Source organism: Choloepus didactylus (assembly GCF_015220235.1).
Source record: "Choloepus didactylus isolate mChoDid1 chromosome 25 unlocalized genomic scaffold, mChoDid1.pri SUPER_25_unloc1, whole genome shotgun sequence".
In the NCBI taxonomy this organism is placed as follows: Eukaryota; Metazoa; Chordata; class Mammalia; order Pilosa; family Megalonychidae; genus Choloepus; species Choloepus didactylus.
This window is the reverse complement of record NW_023637606.1, coordinates 2,409,935-2,435,294: the sequence shown is the minus strand read 5'-3', so window position 1 is coordinate 2,435,294 and position 25,360 is coordinate 2,409,935. Positions and strand designations below refer to the sequence as shown.

The 25,360-nt window shown below is 52.4% G+C and overlaps 1 protein-coding gene across 1 annotated transcript; it reads right to left on the bottom strand.

The window, feature by feature from the left end:
- Positions 1-203: 203 nt before the first annotated feature.
- Positions 204-23,442, bottom strand: GNA15 (G protein subunit alpha 15). Its single transcript, XM_037824128.1, has 7 exons — positions 22,925-23,442; positions 14,871-15,055; positions 8,907-9,061; positions 8,252-8,380; positions 5,315-5,444; positions 3,975-4,128; positions 204-1,105 (listed from the first exon to the last, which is right to left on the bottom strand). Exons 1-7 carry the CDS (start codon positions 23,067-23,069, stop codon positions 879-881), a joined length of 1,125 nt encoding a protein of 374 aa, XP_037680056.1. The 5' UTR covers positions 23,070-23,442; the 3' UTR covers positions 204-878.
- Positions 23,443-25,360: the final 1,918 nt, after the last annotated feature.

Genomic DNA, 25,360 nt, shown 5'->3' with positions numbered 1-25,360 from the left:
GGTCAGGACGCCACCTCCTGGATCAAAGTGAGCTTAGTCCCTCATAGCTGTGAGTATGGCGCCCAGCATGTGGGCGGATAACAAGTAGAACTTCCCCCTCTCCTTCCCGATGTTGCTAGCGGTCCCTGCTCCCCACTGTCACCGCTGGTGCCCGGGGAGATAAACACGACGCTGACCACCGGGCCCCTAAGAAATCACAGGTCTCCGGAATGTCGTTGCTTTAATGTCCACGCCGCCAAGAGCCCCCGCAGAAGGGGAGAGAATAAATACACAGGTTGGGGGAGGCCGCACGCCCTGCCCCCAGCCTGGGATGGAGGGGATCCCGGTGGGCCTCGGCTTTCCTCGTCTGCAAAACGGAGCAGGAATCGCCTTGGGCCACGCGGGACAGCGTTTTCCAGGGGCGTCCTGTCCCCCAATGAAGGGAAGGCGCTGCCCTGCCGGGTCCTCGGGGGGCGCCGGCGCGTTCCTGCAAGGAGGGGCCTTCTGCCGTCCATCAGGGGGCGTAGAGGCCACGCCCCCTCTCGAGGGGTCCCACGTGGTACATCACCTCCAGGGGCCCCAGACTCCTGAGAGAGAACCTCCATCCCCTATCCACGAGCTCCTGATTTCTCAACCTTTTCCTCCACAAATGACCTTTTTGCTCCCTTGCAAAGGAGGTAAACTGAGTCAGGGAGGAAGAACGCAGGCAGGAGGTGTCCGGGTGAGAAGCAGGGAGAGGGGGCAGATGTCCAGCCTTCCATCCAACCCCGACCCGCTTCGAGGCCCTTCTGCCACCCCCCGGGGCCGGGGCTGGAATGACAGCGGGCGTTTGGGTCTCACCGCGCGCGACCCCGGCGGCTGCCCCGCCGCCCACCTGCCCGTGGCGGTCGGGGCCTGGGTCACAGCAGGTTGATCTCGTCCAGGTAGCGGGCGAGGACCGAGTCCCGCACGTCCTTGAAGACCTTGCGGATGTTCTGCGTGTCCGTGGCGCACGTGTAGTGGCTGAAGAGGCGACGCGAGCGCGGGCCCTTCCTGCTCCCGTCGGGGCCGTGGGCGCAGCCCGCGTACATCCCGGCGTACATGTCCAGGATAAACTTCTTGGCAGCCTCCGCGTCCTGCTTCGGGCCTGGGGGGAAAGTGGGGGGCGCGGGAGTGGGGGGAGAGTCAGGACACGCGGCCCGTTGGGGCAGGCGACCCTCCCGCTCGGGACCACCGCGGGCTGGGGAGGTTTGGCCCATCGCAGCGTGGTTCAGGCTGGGCGCCGCCATGTTTGCGTTTTAGACTAGTCACATGACCTAGGCCCAGCCAATGGGAGCGCCAAGGGTTGGCCCGGGAGCGTCACATGACCCCAGATGGTCCAATGGGATTCGTTTTTGGGACTCGGGCCAGAACTGTTGGCAAGAGAGACCCTGTCTCCCTGCAGGGCTTAGGGCGGGGGAGGATGGAACCTGGAGGGGCAGAGACAGACGCCCCGATACTGTGCAGATGGGGAAACCGAGAACAAGAGCAGGAGAGGGGAGCCCCCCAAAGAGAGCCTAGGGAAACGCAAGGTGAATTAGGGGCTTCTGGAGACCCAGAACCAGCTCTGCTACTTCCCAGCTGGGTTGCCTTATATAACTCATGCACCGTCTCTGAGCCTCAGTTTCCCCATTTGTAAAATGGGGGTCACACCAGTCCCAGGCCTCCTAGGGTTGTCCGTGGAGGTTCAACGCCAACGCATACAGGATTCGGTGCTCAATTATCAGAAGCGTTCATCATTAAGTAGCAGACCCCACATTTCAGAAAAGCAGGGTAGGACAGTGGTTAAGGCCCACAGGCTCCCGATGCACACAGCCTGGGTTCAAATCCTGCCTTTACTTCTTACTGGCTTTGTAACTCTGTGACGACACCGCTCTGTGCCTCAGTTTCTCCATCTCTAGGATGTCCAGAAGAATAATTCTTATGGCACAGGGTTACTAATGAGGACTAAATGACTGCTCCAGTCACTCAAGAGCAAGGGTGACCGATGAGGGCACTCTTTGATCTGAATGAAAAAAAAAACATCCCTCCAAACTCTCCATCCCTATCCCTGTTCCCAAACTCTCCAAGCCATGGTCCGAGTTCCAGGACTGCTTGGCTGGGAAGGGGGTAAGGGACGTCCAGGCCACTATTCTGGAGCAGCTTGACATCTACTGAGATGTGACTCGGTCCTGGGAATGGCCCAACCCATGGTGACATCCCCAAAGCTTATGTTTACCAACTGTTAACCAAAGGCTTCCCCAGCTGCGGTAGCTTCTGTAGTGGATTGGATGCAGTCCCCCCAGAATTGATGGTTACCCAGAAACTCAGTATATGACCGTATTTGGAAATAGGGTCTTTGAAGATGGAATTAGTTAAGATGAGGTCAAGGTGGGCCCTAAATTCAGTGGCTGGTGTCCTTATGAGGAGAAAGAACGCACACAGAAAGAGGCCACGTGAGATGGACTCAGAGACTGGAGTGATGTGGCTACAAGCCAAGAACACCAAGGATGGCCAGAAGCTAGGGAGAGAGGCAGGGGACAGATACTTCCTCAGAGCCTCCAGAAGGCACAAACCCTGCTGATACCTTGATTTCACACTTCTGCCCTCCTGAACTGTGAAAGCGTGCATTTCTGTGGCTTTAAGCCACCCAGTTTGTGGCAATCTGTTGCAGCATCCCTAGGAAATGAAAACAGCTCATCTGCAAAGTGGCTGCCATTGTTTCATTCCCTCCCTCCCTGCAAACCAGGGTCCTTCCTCCATCCAGAAGTGGAGGCTGTTTCCCCTCGTCTTGAATCTGGGCTACCCTGGATGGGTTGCTTGATCCACAGAATCTGGCAGATGTGAACATTCTGGAACTTCGGAGGCTAAGTTGTAAGATGCTTGCAGCTCCCACTTGGGCTTCTTGGATGCCCACTAAGAAGCCCCATTTACTCTGGGACCGCCATGCTCTGAGGATGCCCAAGCTGTGGGGAGTTATAAGACACCAAATGGAAGGGGTGGCACCGAGTCACCAGACACATGGGGGAGAAGCCATCTTGGGGTCTCATCTCCAATCCCAGTCAACCCAGCTGCTGTCTCAGGGATGAGAGATGAACTTCTGCAGGCAGGCAAGCCTTACCCAAATCCCTGACACACAAAATCATGGGCAAAGTAAAATGGTTTGTTTTATGAAACTAAGTTTGGGAGAGGAGAGTTGGTTATGCGGCAATAGATAAAACTGTGCTACTTCTACCACCTAACTTGCTCTCTGGGTAGGGAGAGACCTAATACAGACCTTCCCCATCCCACTTCCTGGGTCAACTGAAAACCTACAATATGGTGCCCAGAGCCTACTGTGTCCCACTCCTAGAAAGCCTGGGCCCTTTGCCCCTCAGGTGTATGCCAGTTTATGCCAGTTTCACTTGTCTTGGTGAAGACACAATTGAATGAAACATTCCAAAAGCCACTAACTGCAAGCCCCAAACGAAAGTGGGGTGTTGTATCTGTGAAAACTAAGTCACGTGCTCTAGAAAGACTTGTCAAAAGGCGAGTCATGGATTTAAAAAAAAAAAAGTTATCCAGTTAGGTATAGGTGAGATGACTGAGAGTTTAGGAAAAGAAACATTTAAAAAAATCTAGACGATGCCTTCTGGGTGTGGTCTTTGAAAATTAACTCAAACCCAAACCAGAGATCTTGGCCCTGACTCCAAAAGGTGGCCAGACAAATGCAAAATTAAATGTTTAAGGTCTATATAATACGCTATATATTTCTAGAACTCTCCACTTTAATTGACTGGGTGGCGTAAGAGGGCTTCTGCTATTTTATCCCCATTTTACACATAGGGAAACTGAGGCCCAAGAAGTGGGGCCATGGAAGGAGTTGGATGTGAAGTCAGGTCTGTCTGATCCTAAATCCTTTTTGAATCTTCAATACCTAGGCTAGGGCCTGGACTGGCCTTTCTCTGCGGGTCTGCTTTTGGGGAGCGAAGGTTGTGGAAAGTTCTAGAACCACTCACCCTGGAAACTGGGGAAGTAGGTGGCCAGGTGGGACGTGCGGATCTTCTCCTCGAGGATGTCGGTCTTGTTGAGGAAGAGGATGACGGACGTGCTTTTGAACCAGGGGAGTTCCAGGATGGTGCCGAACAGAGCCAAGCTCTCCTTCATGCGGTTCTGCGGTGGGGGGGTGAGGTACGAGCCGGTCACCGCTCCAGCCGGCTAGCTCGGCCATTTCCGGAAACCCTCGGCCACGTGGAGTGTGTGTGTGGGGAGGTGGCTCCCTGCTTTCTGCCTGGCTAGATCTGGGGGGATGGATGTACCCAAGCCTGACTTCCACCCCCGTGTGCCCTGCTGTGTCTGAGCAGCTGCTTTGCCGCACACGTGGATGGTGGTCTGTGTCAGTGGTTGGGATGCTGTCCGTCTGTCTGTCCCGACTGTGTTGTGGCTGTGGATTTTCCCCCGAGACTCAGCCGAGTCTTGGGCCCATGCCCGGGCAGCCTTGTATATCCACGCATGACGAAGATCTGAGCGGTTCTGAGTGTGCGTGACTGCCCGTGGCTACCTGGGTGGGGACATCTTTTTGTTTAGCTTTTAGCAGACACTTTGGGCTGTCCATGTTCGGCCACACAAACACAAGAGATGCATTTAGGATGGCTCGTGTGGCTGGATTTGGGTCCGAACAACCCAAAACTCATTCTGGCTGACTCAGTCTGAGAGTGGAAATTGTAACTTCTGACCCTCCCCGAAAGGGCTGCCGAAACTTGAACCCCTGACACGCACACCTCCTGGACGATGACTTTCCTGATCTTCAGGCCTGGGTGCTCACGAGGAGAAAAGCCAGTGCTTACACAGAAGAGAGCACCCCCCACGCTTTCTGAATCAAGGTGGAAAGACTTTACCTGCGGAGGTGGGCTGCTATGTCTGGGCCGGACTGTCTGTGTGTAATTGTGGGTGATCGTATCTCTGGGCTTGAGGGTTCCTCGGTGTGTGTGTGTGTGTGTGTGTGTGTGTGTGTGTGTGTGGTAGACCTGAGCCCGTGACTCACCCCAGGATGTCTCCTTGAGTAGGTGTAACAGACCAGGTTTCCTTGGGTGTGGCTCGTTGTCGGGCGAGCCCACAGGGACTGGAATTTCCACGTGTCTGGTTGAATATGTGTGTGTGTGTGTGTGTGTGTGTGTGTGTGTGTGTGTGTCTAGGTTTCTGGACCTATAAGTGCTTGTGGATCAAGGACTTGGGCCAGTCAGCTGCACACAGGTTGGGGGGCCCCTCGAGAGCAAAGACCCTTCCTGGGGCTTCCTGCTCGGATGGGGGGGGTTCCCTGGGCCCATGGAGCAGGGGCAGAGGGGAGCAGTGCCCTCACCTCCTGGTTGTTCTCCTCGAGACGCTGGTCGTACTCGCTCAGCGAGGCCAGGTAGATGAGGGCGATCACGTTCTCGAAGCAGTGGATCCACTTCTTACGTTCCGACTTCTGGCCCCCGACATCGACGATCCTACCAGGAACCAGGACCCCCCTCATTTCAGAGCTCAGGCCTAATCGGCACCCCACACCCCTCAAGTTCAGTGATTGTAACAGCAAGAAGACATAGGGGCCTGCCCCCCCCGTGAATTATCGCACTTTATCCCCACGACAGATGATCATGGATACTGTCCCCATCTACAGGCAGAGAAACTGAGGCACGGGGAGGTGCGGGAACAGGTCCAAGCTCCTTCTGCCCAGGCTTCCTGCTTTCTCCCCCAACGTGGAAGGCAGAAAGTCGGATGGGGGAGGGGGTCCCCCCTGGCTCTGGCTGTGTGACCCGGGGGTAATGGCCAACCCTCTCTGGGCTCAGTTTCCCCGTCCTCCCACTGGCAGTGGAAGGGCCCGGTTGGCTGCACAGATGGGGAACAAGGGCCATTCTGCAAGCAAACAGCACCCACAGTGCCTGCAGCCCGGGCTGGGGGCCCAGTGACCGGCTCCACACACCACAACAAAGACCTTCCCCTCCCCTCCTTCCTCTTCTCTCTTCTCAGAAATGTAGGTCACCGATAGCAGACGGTGTGTCATTTCCCTGGAGAGGCGACCGTTACAGGAAATGCCAGAATCTGGGCTCTGGATGGGCAGGAGCCAGAAACCCAGGGCAAGAAGGGACCTGCCCAATCTTACAGTGGGGGAAACTGAGGCTGGTGATTCAGTGGCTGGAGTGTGGCTAGGACCACTGGGGCCCAAGGCCACCTCCTCTTGCTTGTCTTCAGCCTCCCTCGAAACCCCATACCGGAAGTGGGACAGGGGAGCGCAGTGGTCAAAACCGGGGCTCTGGAGGCTGAGACCGATGTGGGTTTCCAGTCCAGAGCTGGCGACTTGCCAGCCGAGGAACTTGAGGTGAGTCACCTCCCTCTCCAAGCTCCAGTTTCCTCTGAGAGCTCGGTCCATTCACCAGTCTCTCTCCTCGGCCTGCAACTGACTCAGCTCTCCCTGGCCTAAAAGTCACCTCTTCAGCCCAGCCTTCCCTGTGAGCTTCCCCAGTTCCACCTTCCCTCCTAAACTTCTACCCATCCACACATCCATCCACCATCCATCCACTTACCCATCTACCCATCCATCCACCATCCACCCATCTACCCATCCATCCACCATCCATCCATCCATCCATCCACCATCTACCCATCTACCCATCTACCCTTCCATCCACCCATCCTTCCATCCATCCATCCACCCATCTACCCATCCATCCATCCACCCATCCTTCCATCCACCATCCACCCATCCATCCACCATCCACCCATCCATTCATCCACCATCCATCCACTTACCCATCTACCCATCCATCCACCATCCACCCATCTACCCATCCATCCACCATCCATCCATCCATCCATCCACCATCTACCCATCTACCCATCTACCCTTCCATCCACCCATCCTTCCATCCATCCATCCACCCATCTACCCATCCATCCATCCACCCATCCTTCCATCCACCATCCACCATCCACCCATCCACCCACCCATCCATTCATCCATCCATCCATCCACTTACCCATCTACCCATCCATCCATCCATCCACCCATCCTTCCATCCACCCATCCACCCATCCATCCACCATCCATCCATCTACCCATCTACCCATCCATCCATCCATCCATCCATCCACCCATCCTTCCATCCATCCACCCACCCATCCATTCATCCACCATCCATCCACTTACCCATCTACCCATCCATCCACCATCCATCCATCCATCCATCCACCATCTACCCACCTACCCATCCAGCCATCTATCCACCCATCCATCCATCTAGCCATCCATACACCCATACACTCATCCATTCACCCGTCCATCTACTCACCCACCTACCCATTCACTCACACATCCAGCCACACACACACCCTGACATCCATCAGATGTTCATCCATCCATCTATCCATCCATCCATCTGCCTATCCACAGACCTATCCATCCAAACCCGCCTATTCATTCCTCCATCTTTCCAGCCATCCACCCATATTTACCAACTTCCTTTTTGACCTTGAGCTGACCCCTGGAGAAGCAGGAGAATCAAGCTCAGCCCCTAACCTTGAGGGGCTCTCAGTTGAGTGGAGGAGACCCAGGTAAACAGATAAATGATGAGCCCACCTGGTAAGGCTATCACAGAGGCCAGAACAGTGTGTTGGGGAAACCCAGAAGAAAGAGGGACCCAATGGGGTCCCTACCTCCATGTGTCACCTCCCAGCCCTCCTCAGCAATCCGCAGAAACGGATCTTGCTAAGGTCACTGATGACCCTCTAACTGCCAATTCCAGAAGTCTTTTCTCACTGTATCCTTCTGGACTTCTCTTTGACCCTTGACATTGGCCATCACTCTGCCTGGATGATCCCTTCCTGCCTGCATCATGACACTTGCCTCTTCCTGGGTCCCTTGACCTCCAGCCACACCCCTTCCAGGTCATCCCCTGACATGACCACTGGAAGGTTCCCCCAGCCCCAAATCCATCCCTCTGGCCACATGGGCTCTGTGTCTGGCTCTGTCTCCTCTTCTCCAGCAGCAACTCAGGAGTCAGGACTAGTGAACTCCTAACTCATCCTTCAAAGCCCTAATTTCAATACCCCCTCCTGGAGCCAAGCTCCTCACTCTGGGCTCTCACAGGCCCTGTTTCTCCCTCTGACCCAGTCCTGACCACACACAGGGCTGGAAATGCCTGTGTCCAGCTTTGCTTCTAGTTCTGAAAGTCCCTTGAAAGCCGGGACTTGGGAGCTTCTACTCATGCCTCAGGGCTCCAGCTCCCTTGCCCCTCTAGGATCCCAGCCGAGCACTCACCGCAGGTTGGTTTTCTGCACAGAAAAGCAGTACTCGTTGATGCCGGTGGTGGGCATGCGGCTGCGGAGCACATCCTGGGCTGTGGGGACGTAGTCCTCCTCCGTGATACGCTCCAGGTGGGACAGGTAGCTGTGGAACAAGGAGCTCTGAGGCCCAGCCTTGTGACCTCCCTTCACTTCTTAGACCCCCACCCACCCAGGGCCCAGTGAGGACCCCGCTGGGGGAGGAAGATCCCCTCCAGACAGAACCAGAATCTCAGGGGTCTGCAGATGATCCCAGGACACCACTCTGAGGCTGGCAGGGGACACTAAGAACAGTGTCACCTTGGGAGGCTGTCACACCCCCAACAGCTGTACCCTCGGAACACACTGCCCAGATATCAAGTCACCATAGATGGCCAGCATCAGTCCAGGATCCAGTCACCCCAGGAATGAGGTCATCCCACCATCAACCTGTGCCCATCAGTATCCCCACTTTACCCCACCCCCCAGATCCCCCCTTCTCCCCCACCCCATTCCTCAACCTCCCCCCACACGCCGCACAGAAAGCAGCCCCCCTGGGACCCCTCTGCCCGGGTTCCCGTCCCCTGGGGCTGGGCTGGCTGCATCTTGACCTCAGGCTGCACCCCGGGAACCCCCGTGGACCCCAGACTCACTATCCAGCCGAGTCGAGCAGGTGGTACTCGCGCCGCCGCTCGTAGCAGGCCCGGATGCCGGTGTCCCTCCACAGCCACTGGATGGCCGCGGCGCAGCACTTCTGGAAGGTCGTCACCTTGTAGGGGTCCTGGCTCATGACCAGGTCGGCATGGAGCTGGGGAGGGGTGGCCCGGCCCGTCAGAGTGGCCGAGAGGCTCCGCACCCCCCCTTGGCCCTCCCGGAGGCACGCTTTGTCCCACTGCCCCTGCCTTCTTTCCCAAAGCCAGTCTGACTGTCTGGGCCCAGTGGCTCCCCTCCTCTGCCCACCTCTGGTTTCCATTTGTCCATTCATCTATCCTCGGAGGGAAAGGCACGTGCAGAAGTGGGGGATGGGGGACAGCAGACAGCACGTGTGCCTTAGAGAGCGAGCTCAGAATAATGACAAGAGGCCAGAAATCACAGGCAATGAGCATTGTGTGTTTCTAACAGTGCGGCACCCCATAAGCATCTTTGAAGCCTGCACTGCAATCACCCCCAGTTTACAGATTAGACAACTGAGGCCCAGAGAAATGAGGCAACTTGCCCGGAGTCCTACTGCAAATCAGAGGCACACTCAGCTGGAGCTGCCCACGTGTATCTATGTGTACTTGCATGTGTGCATTTGTGGGTACACGTGTGCATGTATGTGCATGCCTGTGTGTGCATTTGGATGTGTGTATGTATGTGCATGTGCATCTGTCTGTGTGTGCATTTGTGGGTACACGTGTGCATGTATGTGCATGGTTTGTGTGCATTTGTATGTGTGTATGTATGTGCATGTGCATTGTGCTTGCATGTACATTTGCACTTGTGTGTGTGTGCATTTGTTGGTACATGTGTGCATGAATGTGCATGCCTGTGTGTGCATTTGGATGTGTGTATGTATGTGCATGTGTGCTTGCATGTGTAGGTGCACCTGTGTGTGCATTTGTGGGTACATGTGTGCATGTATGTGCATAGTTTGTGTGCATTTGGGTGCATGTACGTATGTGTGTGTGCATGTATACTTGTGTGTGCATGTGCATCTGTGTGTGTGCATATGTGTTTGCTTGTGTGCATTTGTGTGTATGCATGCATGTATCTGTATGAGTGTGTGTCTATGTGGGCACATGTGCATTTATGTGTGTGCACGTGTGTATACATGTGCACGTGTATTTGCATGTGTGTACATATGTGCATGTGCATGTGTGCTTGCATGTGCATGTGCATCTGTGTGTGTGCATTTGTGGGTACACTTGTGCATGTATGTGCATAGTTTGTGTGCATTTGGGTGCATGTATGTATGTGCATGTGCACTTGTGTGTGCATGTGCATCTGTATGTGTGCATGTGTATTTCCTTGTGTGCATTTGTGTGTGCATGTGTGTATCTGTATGAGTGTGTGTCTATGTGGGCACATGTGCGTTTATGTGTGTGCACATGTGTATACATGTGCACGTGTGTGTGTGTTTGTATGTGTGCGCTTGTGTGTGGAGTATGTACGTGTGTGTGTGTCTGGCTGGATGGGTGTTGTATTTGAATTTCTGAAGCATCGGCCTCAAACCCTGTTCTCTGGATGTTGGGTCGGGGGCCAAAGGAGCCTCCAAGTTGCTTGGGTGCCATCTTGGCCATCCCCCTGCATCATGCCAGGCAGGCACAAAAGGCTGCTTCCGTGGAGGCAAACATCTGGGTTGGGTGGGCTGGGGGTGGGCAGGAGAGGGTGGCCCCTGAAAAGCAGCAGGTTTTCCCCCATCAGCTTCCCCGGGCTAAGGCCCTTTGCACCCAGCCTGAGCAACCAGATTGGCCCAAGCAGAGCCAGGAGAAAAGGAATCTGATGTTTTCATGCCCCCCCCTGTCCCCCGTGCCTCCTGGCATTGCCCAAAATTCTCCACAGGGCATGTGCATCCCTTTCATTATTGCACTGGATGTGGTTAAAGTCTGGGAGATGTGGATGACAGCGGGGTGGCTTTGGGTAACTTCTGGGTGCGATTGGGTAATACCTGAGTTTTTGTGGATAACCTCTAGGTAAGATAAAGACCCTACAGAAAAATTTGCAACCTGAAAATATATTGGCTCCCGTGGTTGAAAAAAACACAATCAAAATGAATAATAATTTTAAAAGCAAATTTTAAAGGGAAAATCCTTTTAAAAATTCAGAGTAACAATTATATTCAAAGAGGGTCATGAATACAGCTGAATCTCATTTGAATGAAGTGAATGTGAGTCTTTTGAAGTTTTTTAAGAGATAGGAGGCTTTTCTTCTGAGATTGGGAGTGAGACGAGGATGTCTATGATCCTCACTTCTAATTAACACCATCCTGGAGTCTGGGCCAATGCAATAAGGCATGAAAAATAAAAGGTATAAGGTGTGGTAAGGAAAAAACTACCCTGCTATTATTCACAGATGACATGACTGCATATGTCAAAAATCTAAAATAGTCTACGTATAAACTATTAGAATAAGCAAGTACATTTAGCAAGACTCCTGAACGCAAGGTCAATCAATATACAGAAACAAATAATATGTCTGTATCCTAGCCATTGACTAAAGGAAAAATTGAAAAATGTTTAAGTACCATTTACAGTAGAATAGCAACAAAAAACATCTAATACCTGGGAATAACCCTAACAACAGATGTGAAATTCTCTACACTGAAAACTATAAATCATGGCTAAGAGAAATTTTATAAGACCTAAATAAATGGAGAGCTATTTTATGTTCATGGATTGGAAGACTAAATATTATTAAGCTTTCAGTTCTCCCCAAATTTATTTATAGACTTAGTGCAATCCCAACCAAAATCTTAGAAAGAAGTGTGTGTATGTGTGTGTGTGTGTGTGTGTGTGAAAATTAACAAATTCTAAAATTTATATAGAAATCCAAAACCCAAGCAATACTAAAGAACAACATAGTGGAAGGATTTACCCTACTGGATCTCAAGACCATCCTAGAAAGCTACAATAATTGACATGATACAGATATCAAATGAACAGAATCTGTATTCTTACTGTAACAGATCCAGGCACATATGGACACTTGATTTATCATGAAGGTGAGACAGTGGTGCTATAGGAAAAGGGCAGTTTTTTCAAGGTGGGACAATCAAAAATCCACAAAGGGAAAACAAAAGGAAGAAACTTCTTCCCTGCCTCACACCCTACACAAAAACCAGTGCCAGTGGAATATAAATCAAAATGTGAGACAATAAAGCTGCTAGAAGATAGCAGTAGAGAATTTCTTCATGATTTGCAGTAGAAAAAGATTTCTTAGACTGGCCACACACACAAACACAAACATTCACCAGGAAAGAAAAGATTGATAAACTGGGCTTCATTAAAATTAAGAACTTCCATTCATCAAGACATCATTAAAATAGTGAAAATGCAAGCTATAGATGGGGAGAAAATATGAGCCAACAAAGGGCTCATACCAGACTAAACAAAGAATTGTTACAAATCAATAAGATAAATGGTTAAAAATGGACAAAAACAAAACAAAAGCAAGAACGAACAAGCAAAAGGTTCGAGCAGATGCTTCATAAAAGAGGATAACCAGGTGGCCCCCCAAAAATATATGAAAAGGTGCTCAACTTCATTATTAATTGGGAAAATTCAAACTAAAGCCACAATGAAATCACCAAACATATGGCAGAAGGGCTAAAGTGAAAGGACAGATAGCATCAAGTGTTGGCAAGAAGGTGGAGCACCTGGAACTCTGTGTACAACTGGTGGGAGAGTGAGTTGATACAATCCAAAAACACAGAGGCATCGCAAACATAAGAGAACATTCCGTACAGTTCCACAGGTGAGAAGTTCAAATGCAGGCAAAGCAATCTATGGTGATAGAAGATACGATAGCATCCCTTTGCGGGTAGTAATTGAGAAGGGGTTTAAAGGGGTTCTGGGAGCCAGATCTGTTTTACCTCTTGACCCAGGCAGTGGCTTCACAAGTGTATTTACCTTGCTTATTAATCACTTTAATTTAATTAATTTAATTTGATTATTAATGATTTAGTAATTAAACAATAAAATTTAACTAGCTTGCGAGTTTTGAATTTTTCCGCATCGTGTTATATCAATTAAATGTTATTTTTAAAAAAGCCAATATAGGGCAGCAGTTCAGATAGCAAATATGCATCTTTCCTCTTCTCCTTCCCTGTGTGCTGTGCACCACAAACAAATTACTTCCCCTCTCTGAGCCTTCCTCTTCTCATCCATAAAGCTTGGAAGAGAGCACTGTCAGAAATTATGGGAATCATTCTGTCCACTGACATTTACTGACATTACTGGACATTTACTGTCCACCCCATATCCCAGCTTTGAGACGATCTGAGAGATTTACGCACTTTTGATTCACCGCATCCTCACATTGCCCTATGAGGTAGATATGACAGGTCCCCAGTTGCTCATTTGGAATCCTTGGGACCAGCCCAGATTGAAAATTCAGAAGCTTTTGGATTTGGGGGAGATGGTATGGAGGATGTACCCTTTCATGACCCAGCCCGGAGCAGGGTCCGGGGCAGGACTCGGTAACTGCCAGTCACACTAATGTTTCTACAGCGAGAGGGGCACTATCGGGGACCCCACCCCAGGCATCCTGGGGTCTAATGAGAATCGGCCCCACTCTGGAGGTCCATGGGGGAGAAGTGGGGGGGGGGCTCATGCTGGTGCCGCCATGCCCGCGATGCCATGGGAAAGAGTGGGCCTTCCCTGGGGGATCGCAGGAATCTGAATTTCTGCTGGGAAAAACATGTCACGACGCGGGGGTGGGGGTGGGGGGGCTGGAGACCAGGATGGAGGTGGGACTTGGTCAAGTGGGGGGAGAAGGGCTGAGCTGGGTCTGGGGGGGCAGCGGGGAGGGTGGCGCTGAGACAGAAGTGGACACCGAGGGGTGACAGGTGGGGTGCTGGGGTGGAGGGCAGGGCCAACTCAAGGATATGTTTGGGGGTACCTGCAGGAGGGGGGCCATCAACAGGGTGGGCAGCAAATTAGGAGAGAAGCTTAAACTCCAGTCTAAGGAGAACACGGCCCCATCCTGGGGGTTCCGAGGGGATGTGGCCCTGATCTGGGGGGTCTCAGGTGGCTTGTCCCTGATCTGGGGGTTCCAAGGGGATGTGTCCCTGATCTGGGGGGTCTCAGGTGGCTTGTCCCTGACGTGGGGGTTCCGAGGGGATGTGGCCCTGATCTGGGGGGTCTCAGGTGACTTGTCCCTGGCTTAAGGGTTCCGAGGGGATGTGGCCCTGATCTGGGGGGTCTCAGGTGGCTTGTCCCTGGCCTGGGGGTTCCGAGGGGATGTGGCCCTGATCTGGGGGGTCTCAGGTGGCTTGTCCCTGGCCTAAGGGTTCCGAGGGGATGTGGCCCTGATCTGGAGGGGTCTCAGGTGACTTGTCCCTGACCTGGGGGTTCCGAGGGGATGTGGCCCTGATCTGGGGGGTCTCAGGTGACTTGTCCCTGACCTGGGGGTTCTGAGGGGATGTGGCCCTGATCTGGGGGGTCTCAGGTGACTTGTCCCGGACCTGGGGGTTCCGAGGGGATGTGGCCCTGATCTGGGGGGTCTCAGGTGACTTGTCCCTGGCCTGAGGGTTCCGAGGGGATGTGGCCCTGATCTGGGGGGTCTCAGGTGGCTTGGCCCTGACCTGGGGGGTCCGAGGGGACATGGTCCTGATCTGGGGGAGTCTGAGGGCTCATAGTCCTGCCCAGACATCTAAAGGGATGCAGCCCTGCCCTGGGGGGATATCTCTTCTAGGCGGTTCAGGGGACACAGCCTTGTCCCAGGGGTTCTCAGGGACATGGCCCTGGTCTAGAGTTTCTGAGGGGATTCGACACTGATCTGGGGGTCTCAGGGGCTTGACCCTGAACTGGGGGGTCTCAGGGGACATGGCCATGCCCTGGGGGATCAGTTCTGGGGTCTCCCTAGGGGTCCTAGGAAGGGGCCCCAGTGCACCCCCGTGTCGCACCCCGGCTCACCTTGCTCTCGGGCCTGCCGAAGGGGATCTGCAGCCGGTCCATGGCGTCCACCATGGCCTGCATGGAGACGAGGACGTTCTGGAAGACGAGCGGCCGGAAGCCCCTGCGCTCCTCCTCGGAGTACCCGGCCCCGTGGATGATGCGCATCTGCTTGATGAATGTACTCTTCCCGCTCTCGCCCGTGCCTGGGGGGACGCGGGGGCCCGCTCAGCCCGGCCGGGAGGCCCCGAGGGGACACCACCCCGCCTCCCGGCCCTGCACACACCCCAGCAGGCGCCAGGCCTGGCCGCGGCCACTGGAGGCCGCGGGTTCAAATCCCGGCTGGGCCAGGCCCCGACCCGGGGGCCCTGCGCGCTCCGTGCCTCAGTTTCCCCGTCTGTAAAATGTGGCCCTCCACACGCTCTGCCGGGAGAAGTGGACGGGACCCTCAGATGAGTTCTTCGGAAATTGCTAAACACGACCCCCGGGCCAAATCCTGCCCGCGGCCTATTTTTGTATGGCCTGCTGAGGGGATTGTTAACATTTTTTCAGATGACTTTTACATTTTTAAGACCTTTGATGGTTGTGAGTTTTGCATTCTCTGGGTTGTAGAGAATCAAAAGAAGAATGTGTTCTGGGCGGTGAAAATTATACGAAATTCGCTTGTCAGGGTTTGTAAATGAAGACTTATTGGAGCCACCTCCGTTCATTTTCATATTTTCTATGGCGGCTTTTGTGCTGCAACCCAGAATGACGCAGTCACAGTAGCCACTGACTGGCACGCAGAGCTGAAAACATTTGCTGTCTGCCCTTGACAGAAAAAGTTGGCCGACCCCTGGCTTATGGCTATGCCCAGCAAATAGGAACAGCTAATAAGATTAGTATTAGTATTATTACTATTACTAGTAGTAACAATTATATTACATAAAATATATAATTAGTATCATGATTGTATTAATACAATCTACTATATTATTTCCTCTGTAATAATTATTGCTATTATTTGTTATAATGATTTCAGGTAGAGAAATTTTTGGAAGGAGACACACAGAATAAGTAGGATACAGGGGGACTGGGCAGCTGCTGTGGCTGGGGAGTCAAGGAAGGCTTCCTGGCGGAGGTGACTTGTGGGGTTGGGATTGGAGGGTTGGGAAGGGGATCTCACATCAAGATCTGGAGGAAGGGAACACCACACAGACGGAGCAGCCCGTGCAAAGGCCCTGGGGCAGGCCTGGGCCTGGCATGTTGGAGGAGCAGTGAAGAGGCCTGTGGGGCTGGAGGAGGGAGCGAGGGGGAGAGCGGGAGGAGGGGAGGGCAGGGAGGGGACAGGGCAGGGCATGCAGGACCTGGTGGGCCGCGGGGAGGACTTGGGCTTTTCCCCCGAGGAAGGTGGGAGCCATGGAGGGTTGTAGGCAGAGGAGGGACAGGCCCTGACTCGGTGCTCACAGGCGCCCTCTGGCTGCTGCAGGGAGGACAGACTGTGGGGGGTGAGGGCAGGAGCCAGGGGGCCAGGGCAGAGGCCACTGTGGGTCCAGACGGGCGATGGTGGGGACAGACCAGGTGGAGATGGAGACAAGGGGGCATCTTCAAGAGAGACTGGGAGGCTGAATTGGCACGGCCTTGTTGATGGATCTGACAAAAGGAGAGAGAGGTCCTTATAGGGCCGGCTTCAGAATTTGGGGATCCAGTGTGCAAAATGAAAGTGATTACAATACTGGAAACTTCCAGGGCTTGAGCTCCAACACCATGGCTCCCTGCTCTCCAAGCCCTGGGATCCCAGGCTGCTCCCTCCTCCATGAGCCTCTGTTTTTATGGAACAACAGGTGGGAGGGGCGTGGCCAGGAGGCCCTTCCAGCACCTTCTGGCCCCGCCCAGCTCCTGGTGGACACAGACCCAGGGGCCCCTCCGGGGGCAGGATGGAAGGGGCTCAGAGGGACCCCTTTCTGCCTCCCCAGGGTGCAGACTGGGGGAGATTGAAACAGGGCGAACTGCAACAAGCAGCAAAAAAGGGAAGGACTGGCCTGGCTGGAGCCCAGAAAGAGGAAATGGGAGGCAGCAAAGTGGGGCCGGGGCAGGGGTGGGGAAGGTGGAAAGCGGGGAGCAGAGGAGGGGGCTCCATCTCACCATGGCCCCCCACCGAGGAACTCTGTGCCCCCTAACTACTCGCCAGCACCTCCCAGCATGGCCCTCACCCAGGTCCAGGGGAGCCCCCGTCTCCTGGGGGTCAGATAACTCAAGTGGACTTGAGGTCCCAAAAAAAGTCACTTTTCCCTTGCTATAAAGGACATCAGCAGGGACACTGGGAAAATTGGAAGCTGTGAATAAGGTCTGACAATTAGCTTATAGCATCGCATCCTGCTAATTGCCTTCTTTTGATCGTTGGCAGCAGCTCTAGCTTTTCAGTAAAATGCAACTGAGGTTTTTAGGGACAAAGAGGTAACAAGTCTGCAACTTACTTGCAAATGGTTCAAAAAATAAATGGACAGGTTTGTGCTAAATAGAGAAATCTATAATAAATTGTAAATTTAATTATATATTGTGTAAATTATCAAGGCATATATAGAGAGAGACAAAGATGGAGAGACAGAGGAAAACAGAAATGTGATAAAATGTTAATATCTGGGGACTCCAGGTGCCACTTTTCTATAAGTCTGAAATTTTTATTTCATTTCATTTCATTTCATTTCATTTTATGTTATTTTATTTATTTCAATTCATTTTTACTGAGATATATTCACATACCATGCAGTCATACAAACCGTACATTCAATTGTTCACAGTACCATTATATAGTTGTGTGTTCATCCCCCAAATTAATTTTTGAACATTTTCATTACCACACACACAAAAATAATAAGAATAAAAATTAAAGTGAAAAAGAACAATTACAGTAAAAAAGAATACTGGGTGCCTTTTTTTTTTTTTTTTGCCCCCATTTTTCTACTCATCCATCCATGCACTAGACAAAGGGGAGTGTAGTCCATATGGCTTTCCCAATCACATTGTCACCCCTCATAAGCTACAAGTCTGAAATTATTTTAAAATAAAAAGTTAAGGGAACTTGATTGTGGGGATGAATGCACAACTATATGATGATACTATGAATTGATTGTACGTCATGTGAATATATCTCAATAAAATTGCATTTAAAAAAAAAGTTAAGGGAACTGAAAAAAAAATGCTTGAAACGCCATGTGGGATCCCCAAACAGAAAAAGGGCATTAATGGGACAACCGGTCAAATCTGAATGAAGTCTGGGATTTAGCTAATAGTCAGATATCGTGTAAACTTCCCCAGCTGTGACAACACATCATGGTTAGGAAGATTTTAACCATGGGGGAAACTGGTTGAAGTGTGGACGGAGACTGCCTGTACCGTCTTTTTAAGTTTTCTGTAAATCTAAAATTATTCTGAAATCAAAAGTTTACTTAAAACAAAACAAAACAAAAAACAGAGGTCTAGAACTTTCTGAAACTCTCAGATGCAGGGCCCTATGTGTGTCCGATTCCGGAATTTCTCAGATTTGGAGAAGAGGATGCGAGCACGTGGGCCATGCACGCCACACTAATGTTTCTGCAGCAGAACACAGGAACAGTCTCGAAAAGCAAGGAAAGCAGCCTCTCACAGGTCCCCGTCAGGTTTCACACAGAAACTTCCAGAAATCTTCCAGGATTTGGAGATTTGGCAATTTGGGGAGCAGGGAGAGGGGTCCCCCCTCTGCAGAGGGGACTGTGAGGTTGCTTCCCTGGTGCTCACAATGTGCTAAAAGCTAGTGCCACCTTGTCTGAGCCCCACAATAACCCCAATGAGAGGGACAACTCTTTGCATCATTTTGCATATGGGGAAACTGAGTTTTGGGTGAGTTGAGTTAATTGCCTTGGGTCATGAAGCTGGTATGTGGCCAAGCTGGGGGCTCAAACTGAGATCTGTCTGAGCCCAGAGCTCATGGGCTTTTAATGTTATACCCAAAAGTTCTCCATGCTCTGCCTGAATCACCGTCATCATCACCATCACCATCACCATCATCACCACCTTTGCCACCACCATCACCATCATCACCACCATCATCATCACCATCATCATAATCATCATCACCACCATTGCCACCACCACCATCACCATCACCACCATCTCCACCACCACTATCATCATTATCACATCATCGCCACCATAACCATCACCATCACCATCATCACCACCATCACCATCATCACCATCATCACCATCGCCACCACCACCATCACCACTATCACCATCATCACCGCCGTCATCACCACCATCACCATCACCATTATCACCACCACCATCACCATTATCACATCATCACCATCATCATCATCACCACCTTTGCCACCACCATCACCATCACCACCATCATCATCACTGTCACCATCATCACCACCATCATCATTATCACATCATTACCACCATAACCATCACCATCACCATCATCACCACCACCACCATCACCATCATCACCATCATCACCATCGCCACCACCACCATCGCCACCACCACCATCACCATCATCACCATCATCATCATCACCATCATCATCACCATCACCACCACCATCACCATTATTCCACCATCATCACTGTTATCACATCATCACCATTCCTACTGTCTTCATTATCATCACCATCATCACTGTGACCATCATCACCACCACCGTCATCACTACTATCACCATTATCACCACCACCATCACCATTCCTACCATCTTCATTAGCATCACCATCATCACTATGACCATCATCACCACCACCATCGCCATCACCATCATCACCATCGCCATCACCTCCATCACCATCATCACAACAGAGAACATGATTTAACTCTGCCCAGCCCTGCACCAAGGACCTCTGTAATGCCTTCATTCAATCCTCATAAAGATTCCAGCTCTTCTCCCATTGGCAGTGGAGACAAAGGGGCTCAGAGAGGTCAAGTGACTTTCCCAGGGTCACACAGCTAGTGGGGAGCAGGGGCGTACACCCAGTCCGCACACAACTCTCACCAACGCAATGGGACACGGGCACTCAGCCTTGGTCAGGCGTCACCAAAACGCTCGTTAACGTGATTCTATGGACTGGGGAGCGAGCCAGCGCCCATGCACGTCACTGAAGGTGGCATTTAGATCTACCACAGGGGACTGGATGCTATGACCTCTCGGGGGGGGGGGGGTCTTTCAACTCCCAGCTCTCGGTCTCCTCACGTGACAAACAAAAATTTCCCAAAGCCACAGTGAACTTTACTTTGTTGCCGTGCACTGATTTCTGTCTCCTATTTTGTTCTTTTCCATTAAGAAAAAATCCTGTTGCCATGCCCTAAAGGGGGTTTGTGACTCACAGACGTGTCACAAACCAAAGTCCAAAGACTCCACCTGAGCTGCCCCTTTGCTCCGATCGCTGTCCTGAAGCCCCTAAGGATTCTGGTGGTGCCTCTGCAGTCCCCACTTTTGGGCAGAAAGAGGGGAGACTGCCCAACGGGGCTGGGGGCTGGTGGGGAGAGCTGCTCCCGCCCATTGTGGCCGCACAGCCCAGACGGGAAGTGGCCACTTCCTCCTGTGGATGGATGAGGAAACGGAACCAGACCGTCACCAGCAAGGAGATGTGCCAAAACCCAGGGGCACCGGGAGGCTGCCTGCCTGGGACACTGTAACGGGGCTCCTGGGGAAACCGAGGCAGGCGTGGGCCACGCAGGGGGTGGGGGGCCCGGCTTTGAAGCCCGGCTCTGGCTCAGACTGGCTGCTGACCCCAGACAGACCCTGCCGCCTCCCTGGGCCTCAGTTTTCCCATCTGCCTTTGACACCAGAGCTGGCGCCTTTAATTTAATGGCTCCCCTGCCACTCGGTGACCACTTCGTGTCAGGGACAGCCCCCCAGCCCCCCTTGCCCTCTTCCTCAAAAGGACCAGCCACCTCTGGGGGTTAAAAAACAACTCTGGGATTCAATTCCTGTTTTCAAGAAGGAAAGGAAGTGTGGAGGTGCCTCTCGGGCCTGGGCTGGGGGGTGGTCTAACCCACAGCCTGTGGTGCCCCCATCAGCATTGTGGGGCCACGGACAAGCCCCTGCCCCAGCAGCCAAAGGGGCTTCCAGACTGGGGGCTGGCTGAGCTACTGCAGATAAGGGATTTCACCAGCTCCAGGAAGACACAGCACAGCCCTTGGGAAAGGCCTCCCCAAAACTGGCTTCATTCATTCATTCGTTCATTCACAAAGCATTCATCGAGCCTCCACCAGGTGCCAAGCTCAATGGACACCTGTGTCAGGGGCTGGGGACATGGGAATGTATAAGAAGACAGACACGGCCCTGCCCCTGGGTTGTTTGCTGTGCAATGGGACAGACAATAAACAATAAAGGAAATGCCTCAATGTCAGCTAGTGAGAACCAAGGAGAAAGCCGGGGTCTGTCGCTGCAGCCGGGGTAATCAGGGAAGGCCTCTCTGAGGAGGTGATGATTTGAGACCTGCATGGTGTGAGGGAGCAAAGTCTGATGCGCTGAGAGCTCTTGGCAGCGTGCACATCTTGTGCAAAGGCCCTAAGGTAGGAACTCATCAACTTGAAATCTTCAAGGAAAGATCAATGAAACTGATAAACTCCCAGCATGACAGATCAAGAAAAAAAAGGAGCGAAGACACAAATATCAAGAATGAAAAAATCCTGATGGGCCCCGAGTTTCCATGTGGAAAAGTTTTTGGTCATGGATGGAGGTGACAGTAGCCAGTTTCGTGAATTCAATTCACACCACGGAAATGTATACGCAAAAGTGGTTAAAATGGGGAATGGTATATTGGATATATATGGTCCCCATAAAAATGCTAAAGGAAACAGAAAGAAAGATCCTAGACGACAGATCTCACAAACATTAACAAGGGAATATTAGGGAGAATCTTATGCCAATAGTTTTGACAACTTAGAAGAAATGGACAAAGTCTTTGAAAGACACAAACGAGCAAAGCTCATTCCAGAAGGAATAGATTGCCCCAGTAGCTCTTTATCTCTTGAAGAAATAGAATAAAATGATTTACAAAGGAAATTAAATTTGTAATGAAAACTTTCCAGGCACAGACATTTGTGTTGATGTTTTCTACCCAATGTTTCAGAGAAAAAAAAATGAAATATTCAATTCAAATATTCAAGAGCAAAGAAGTTGGGCGGCGGCTGCCGAGCAATTATGGAAGAAAAAATTATGGAAGAAAGTGGGGGCTCTAGGGTTGGAAAGGGCAAGGTGGGGCAGAGTTGGACTTTTATCACATCTCCTGGCTAAACGGGGAGAGGGAATTATTTTACATTGTTCAGCCATAGGGACCAAGTTTAGAATCATTGGAATGGCCCTGAACTAAAGTGCAATTTCTGGGCTACTCCTTTTCCCCACTTCCTTTCCTTTCTCCATGCTTGGGCCGATCTCTTCCTACCAGGCAAGAGAAAAAAACATGGCGGCCGGAAGAGGCTGACATGCCACTGCCCAGGGCAAGTGGGTACAACGTGGACCCCGGGCCCTTCTCGGGGATCCCTGGGAGCCCCTCCATGCATAGGGTTTGGGGGTTAGACTAGTGGGGCCGTGAGCAGAGCTGTGTGGATGACAAGACCTTGGGTTTTCAGAGCTCAGAAACTTGCAGCCTTCCCATCCCCACCGGCTTTACTTCCAAAGCCACCCCGCGCCCCGTTTTATTTCCCCCCTTGCTCTTCTGCACCGTGAAATTATTTCCTGGGCCTGTTAGTTGCAGATTTCCTGTCTGCCTCCCCGGCTAGGAGAGGAGATCCCTGGAGGCAGAAAACTTTCCTACCTCTTGGATTGCCACGTCCCCAGCACCTTGCACGGGTGAATGAATGAACCCATCGATCGATTGAGCGATCGAGCAATCAATCACAGCCCTGGAACTGACAAAGCTCCCCCAGAACTAATCCCGCTCGAGCCCTCCCGGGGTGGGGGGACCCAGGCCCCCTGCAGCCCAGGCTGGAGCCGGCCCATGGCACGATCTGAGCTGGGCCTTCTCTTCACCGGGCCTGGGTCTTCTCCCCCCTCCCCGAAAAGTGGGTTCCCGGCCTCCCCCTGGCCTGGCCCCCGGACTCACCCAGCAGCAGCAGCTTTAACTCCCCTCGATCTCGCTTCTTCTGCTCCAGGAGGATCTTGTTGATCTCCTGGTCGATCCGGGCGGCCGCCTTCTCGTCCTCCGTCAAGCACCAGGGGCAGCAGCGCCAGGCCAGTGACCGGGCCATGGTGTGGGGGTGTCAGAGGGCACGAGGCGGCATGGCCCCAAACCCCCAGCCCCCCGCTGGGGAGGGCAGCCCCAGCCCCGGCTGGCTCTGGTGCTGGGGCGAGGGCTCCGGGCAGCCGGGAGAGAAGGGGCTGCCTTCCTTTTGGGGGATCACACCCCACCCCTCACCCTGGGGTCCTCCGGCTTCCCTGCTCCGGAACACGGGGTGCCCAGCTCAGCCAGGCCGAGTGCTCGGAACAGGGCGGGGACTGGGAGGAGGAGCCGGGGGGGGGCGGTGGCGAGGCTCGGGGCTCCCCGCCCCTCCGCAGACCTGCCTGGACCCAGCCAAACAGGTTGACGGGTGCCAGGCGGTGCGAAGGGGTGCGGTGGGTGCCCCGGGGGAGGGCGGCGGTGGGGAGAGAGGAAAAACAAGCAGCCACAGAGCGGGCCCGGCAGTGGTCTGCTGGGTTGTCTTCCTCATTCCAGAGAAAGGGGGTGTCTGCTCTCCTTGGGCCTCTGATGCCTCCCCCTGGCTGTCCCCAGGCGCACCCCACCTTCTCCATGTCCTCCGAGCCAATGGGCGTCCTAGTCCGTGCTGATACAGAAGCCAAGGCCAGTGGCTGTCGGCCTCGGGTGCCATCAGTATCCCCGTTTTATAGATAAGGAAACCGAGGCACAGGGTACGGAAGGGACTCGGGGTGGGGGGACCGTGAGGGGGAGACGGAGGCGGGATTCTCGCCCACAGGGCCCCATGGTCTAAACTCTGAGCGGCAAGCTTTGGGGAGGGGGAAGGTGGGCTCTGCCCGAGGCAGTTGCTCATTCTGCATTTATTGAGTGCCTACTGTGTGTCCGGCGCAGTGCAAGGCGGGGGGCAAGAGGACAAATTGGAATCGCGACTGTCAGCTTCATGTCAATGTTAAAGTTCTTAAGGTGGTTACAGAAGCGAGTGTCCTTGTCCTTTGGAAATGAACAGGGAGGTATGACGTGTTCAAGGAGCATCATGTGTACAACTTACTCTCAGATGTTCAGAAAATAGATAGATAGATAGATAGATGATAGAGCTATGGGGGAATGGAAGGAAGGAAGGTAGGTGGATGGATGGAAAGATGGATGAATGGAAGGATGGATGGATGGATGGATGGATGGGTGAATGGATGGATGGATGGATGGATGGGTGGATGGATGGAAACATGGAAGGATGGTTGGATGGATGGATGGAAGGATGGATGGAAGGATGGATGGATGGAAGGAAGGATGGATGGATGGATGGAAACATGGATGATGGATGGGAACATGGAAGGATGGATGGATGGATGGAAACATGGATGGATGGATGGAAGGATGGATGGATGGATGGATGGATGGATGGAAGGATGGATGGACAGGTAGATGGATGGAAACATGGAAGGATGGATGGATGGATGGAAACATGGATGGATGGATGGATGGAAACATGGATGATGGATGGAAGGATGGATGGATGGAAGGATGGGTGGATGGAAACATGGATGGATGGATGGAAGGATGGATGGATGGAAGGATGGATGGATGGAAACATGGATGGATGGATGGAAGGATGGATGGATGGATGGATGGATGGATGGAAACATGGAAGGATGGATGGATGGATGGAAACATGGATGGATGGATGGATGGAAACATGGATGATGGATGGAAGGATGGATGGATGGAAGGATGGATGGATGGATGGAAACATGGATGATGGATGGAAGGATGGATGGATGGAAGGATGGATGGATGGATGGAAATTTGGATGGATAGATTTACAGATAGAATGATACAGCAAAATGTTACAAGTTGGTCAATCTCAGTATCTGGGTAGGGGATATATTGGAGTTCTCTGTGCTGTTTTTATATTATTTTTGCAACTGTCCTGTAAGTTTGAAATTATTTCAAAATTAAAATTAAAAAAAAAAATCTCCCCAACCTTCCTGACATTATAGGTATGGAGACAGATAATAAAATAAAAACATGAAATACCTGAGCCTGTCAGACAGCGATCAATTCTCAGGAGAATGGTGTAGCTAAGGAGGGGGGTGGCAAATGTCGGGGGGCCCAGGGTGGCGGCCTCGTTTGGGGTGCGAAGGAGAAGTCAGATGCGCATTTTGGGTGTGAAGGGTTTTGGGGGTCAGACTCGCTGGTCCAGGAGAACTGCACAAACGAGGCCCCCACAGCCTGCAGGGCCCTAGAAGTGGGGAGGGGAGCTGTGGGTGAAAAATTTGGCTGCTTTCTAGACATTCGCAGGTAAAGAAGGGGGTCACAGAACAAATTCAACCCAGCAGACCTTCTCCC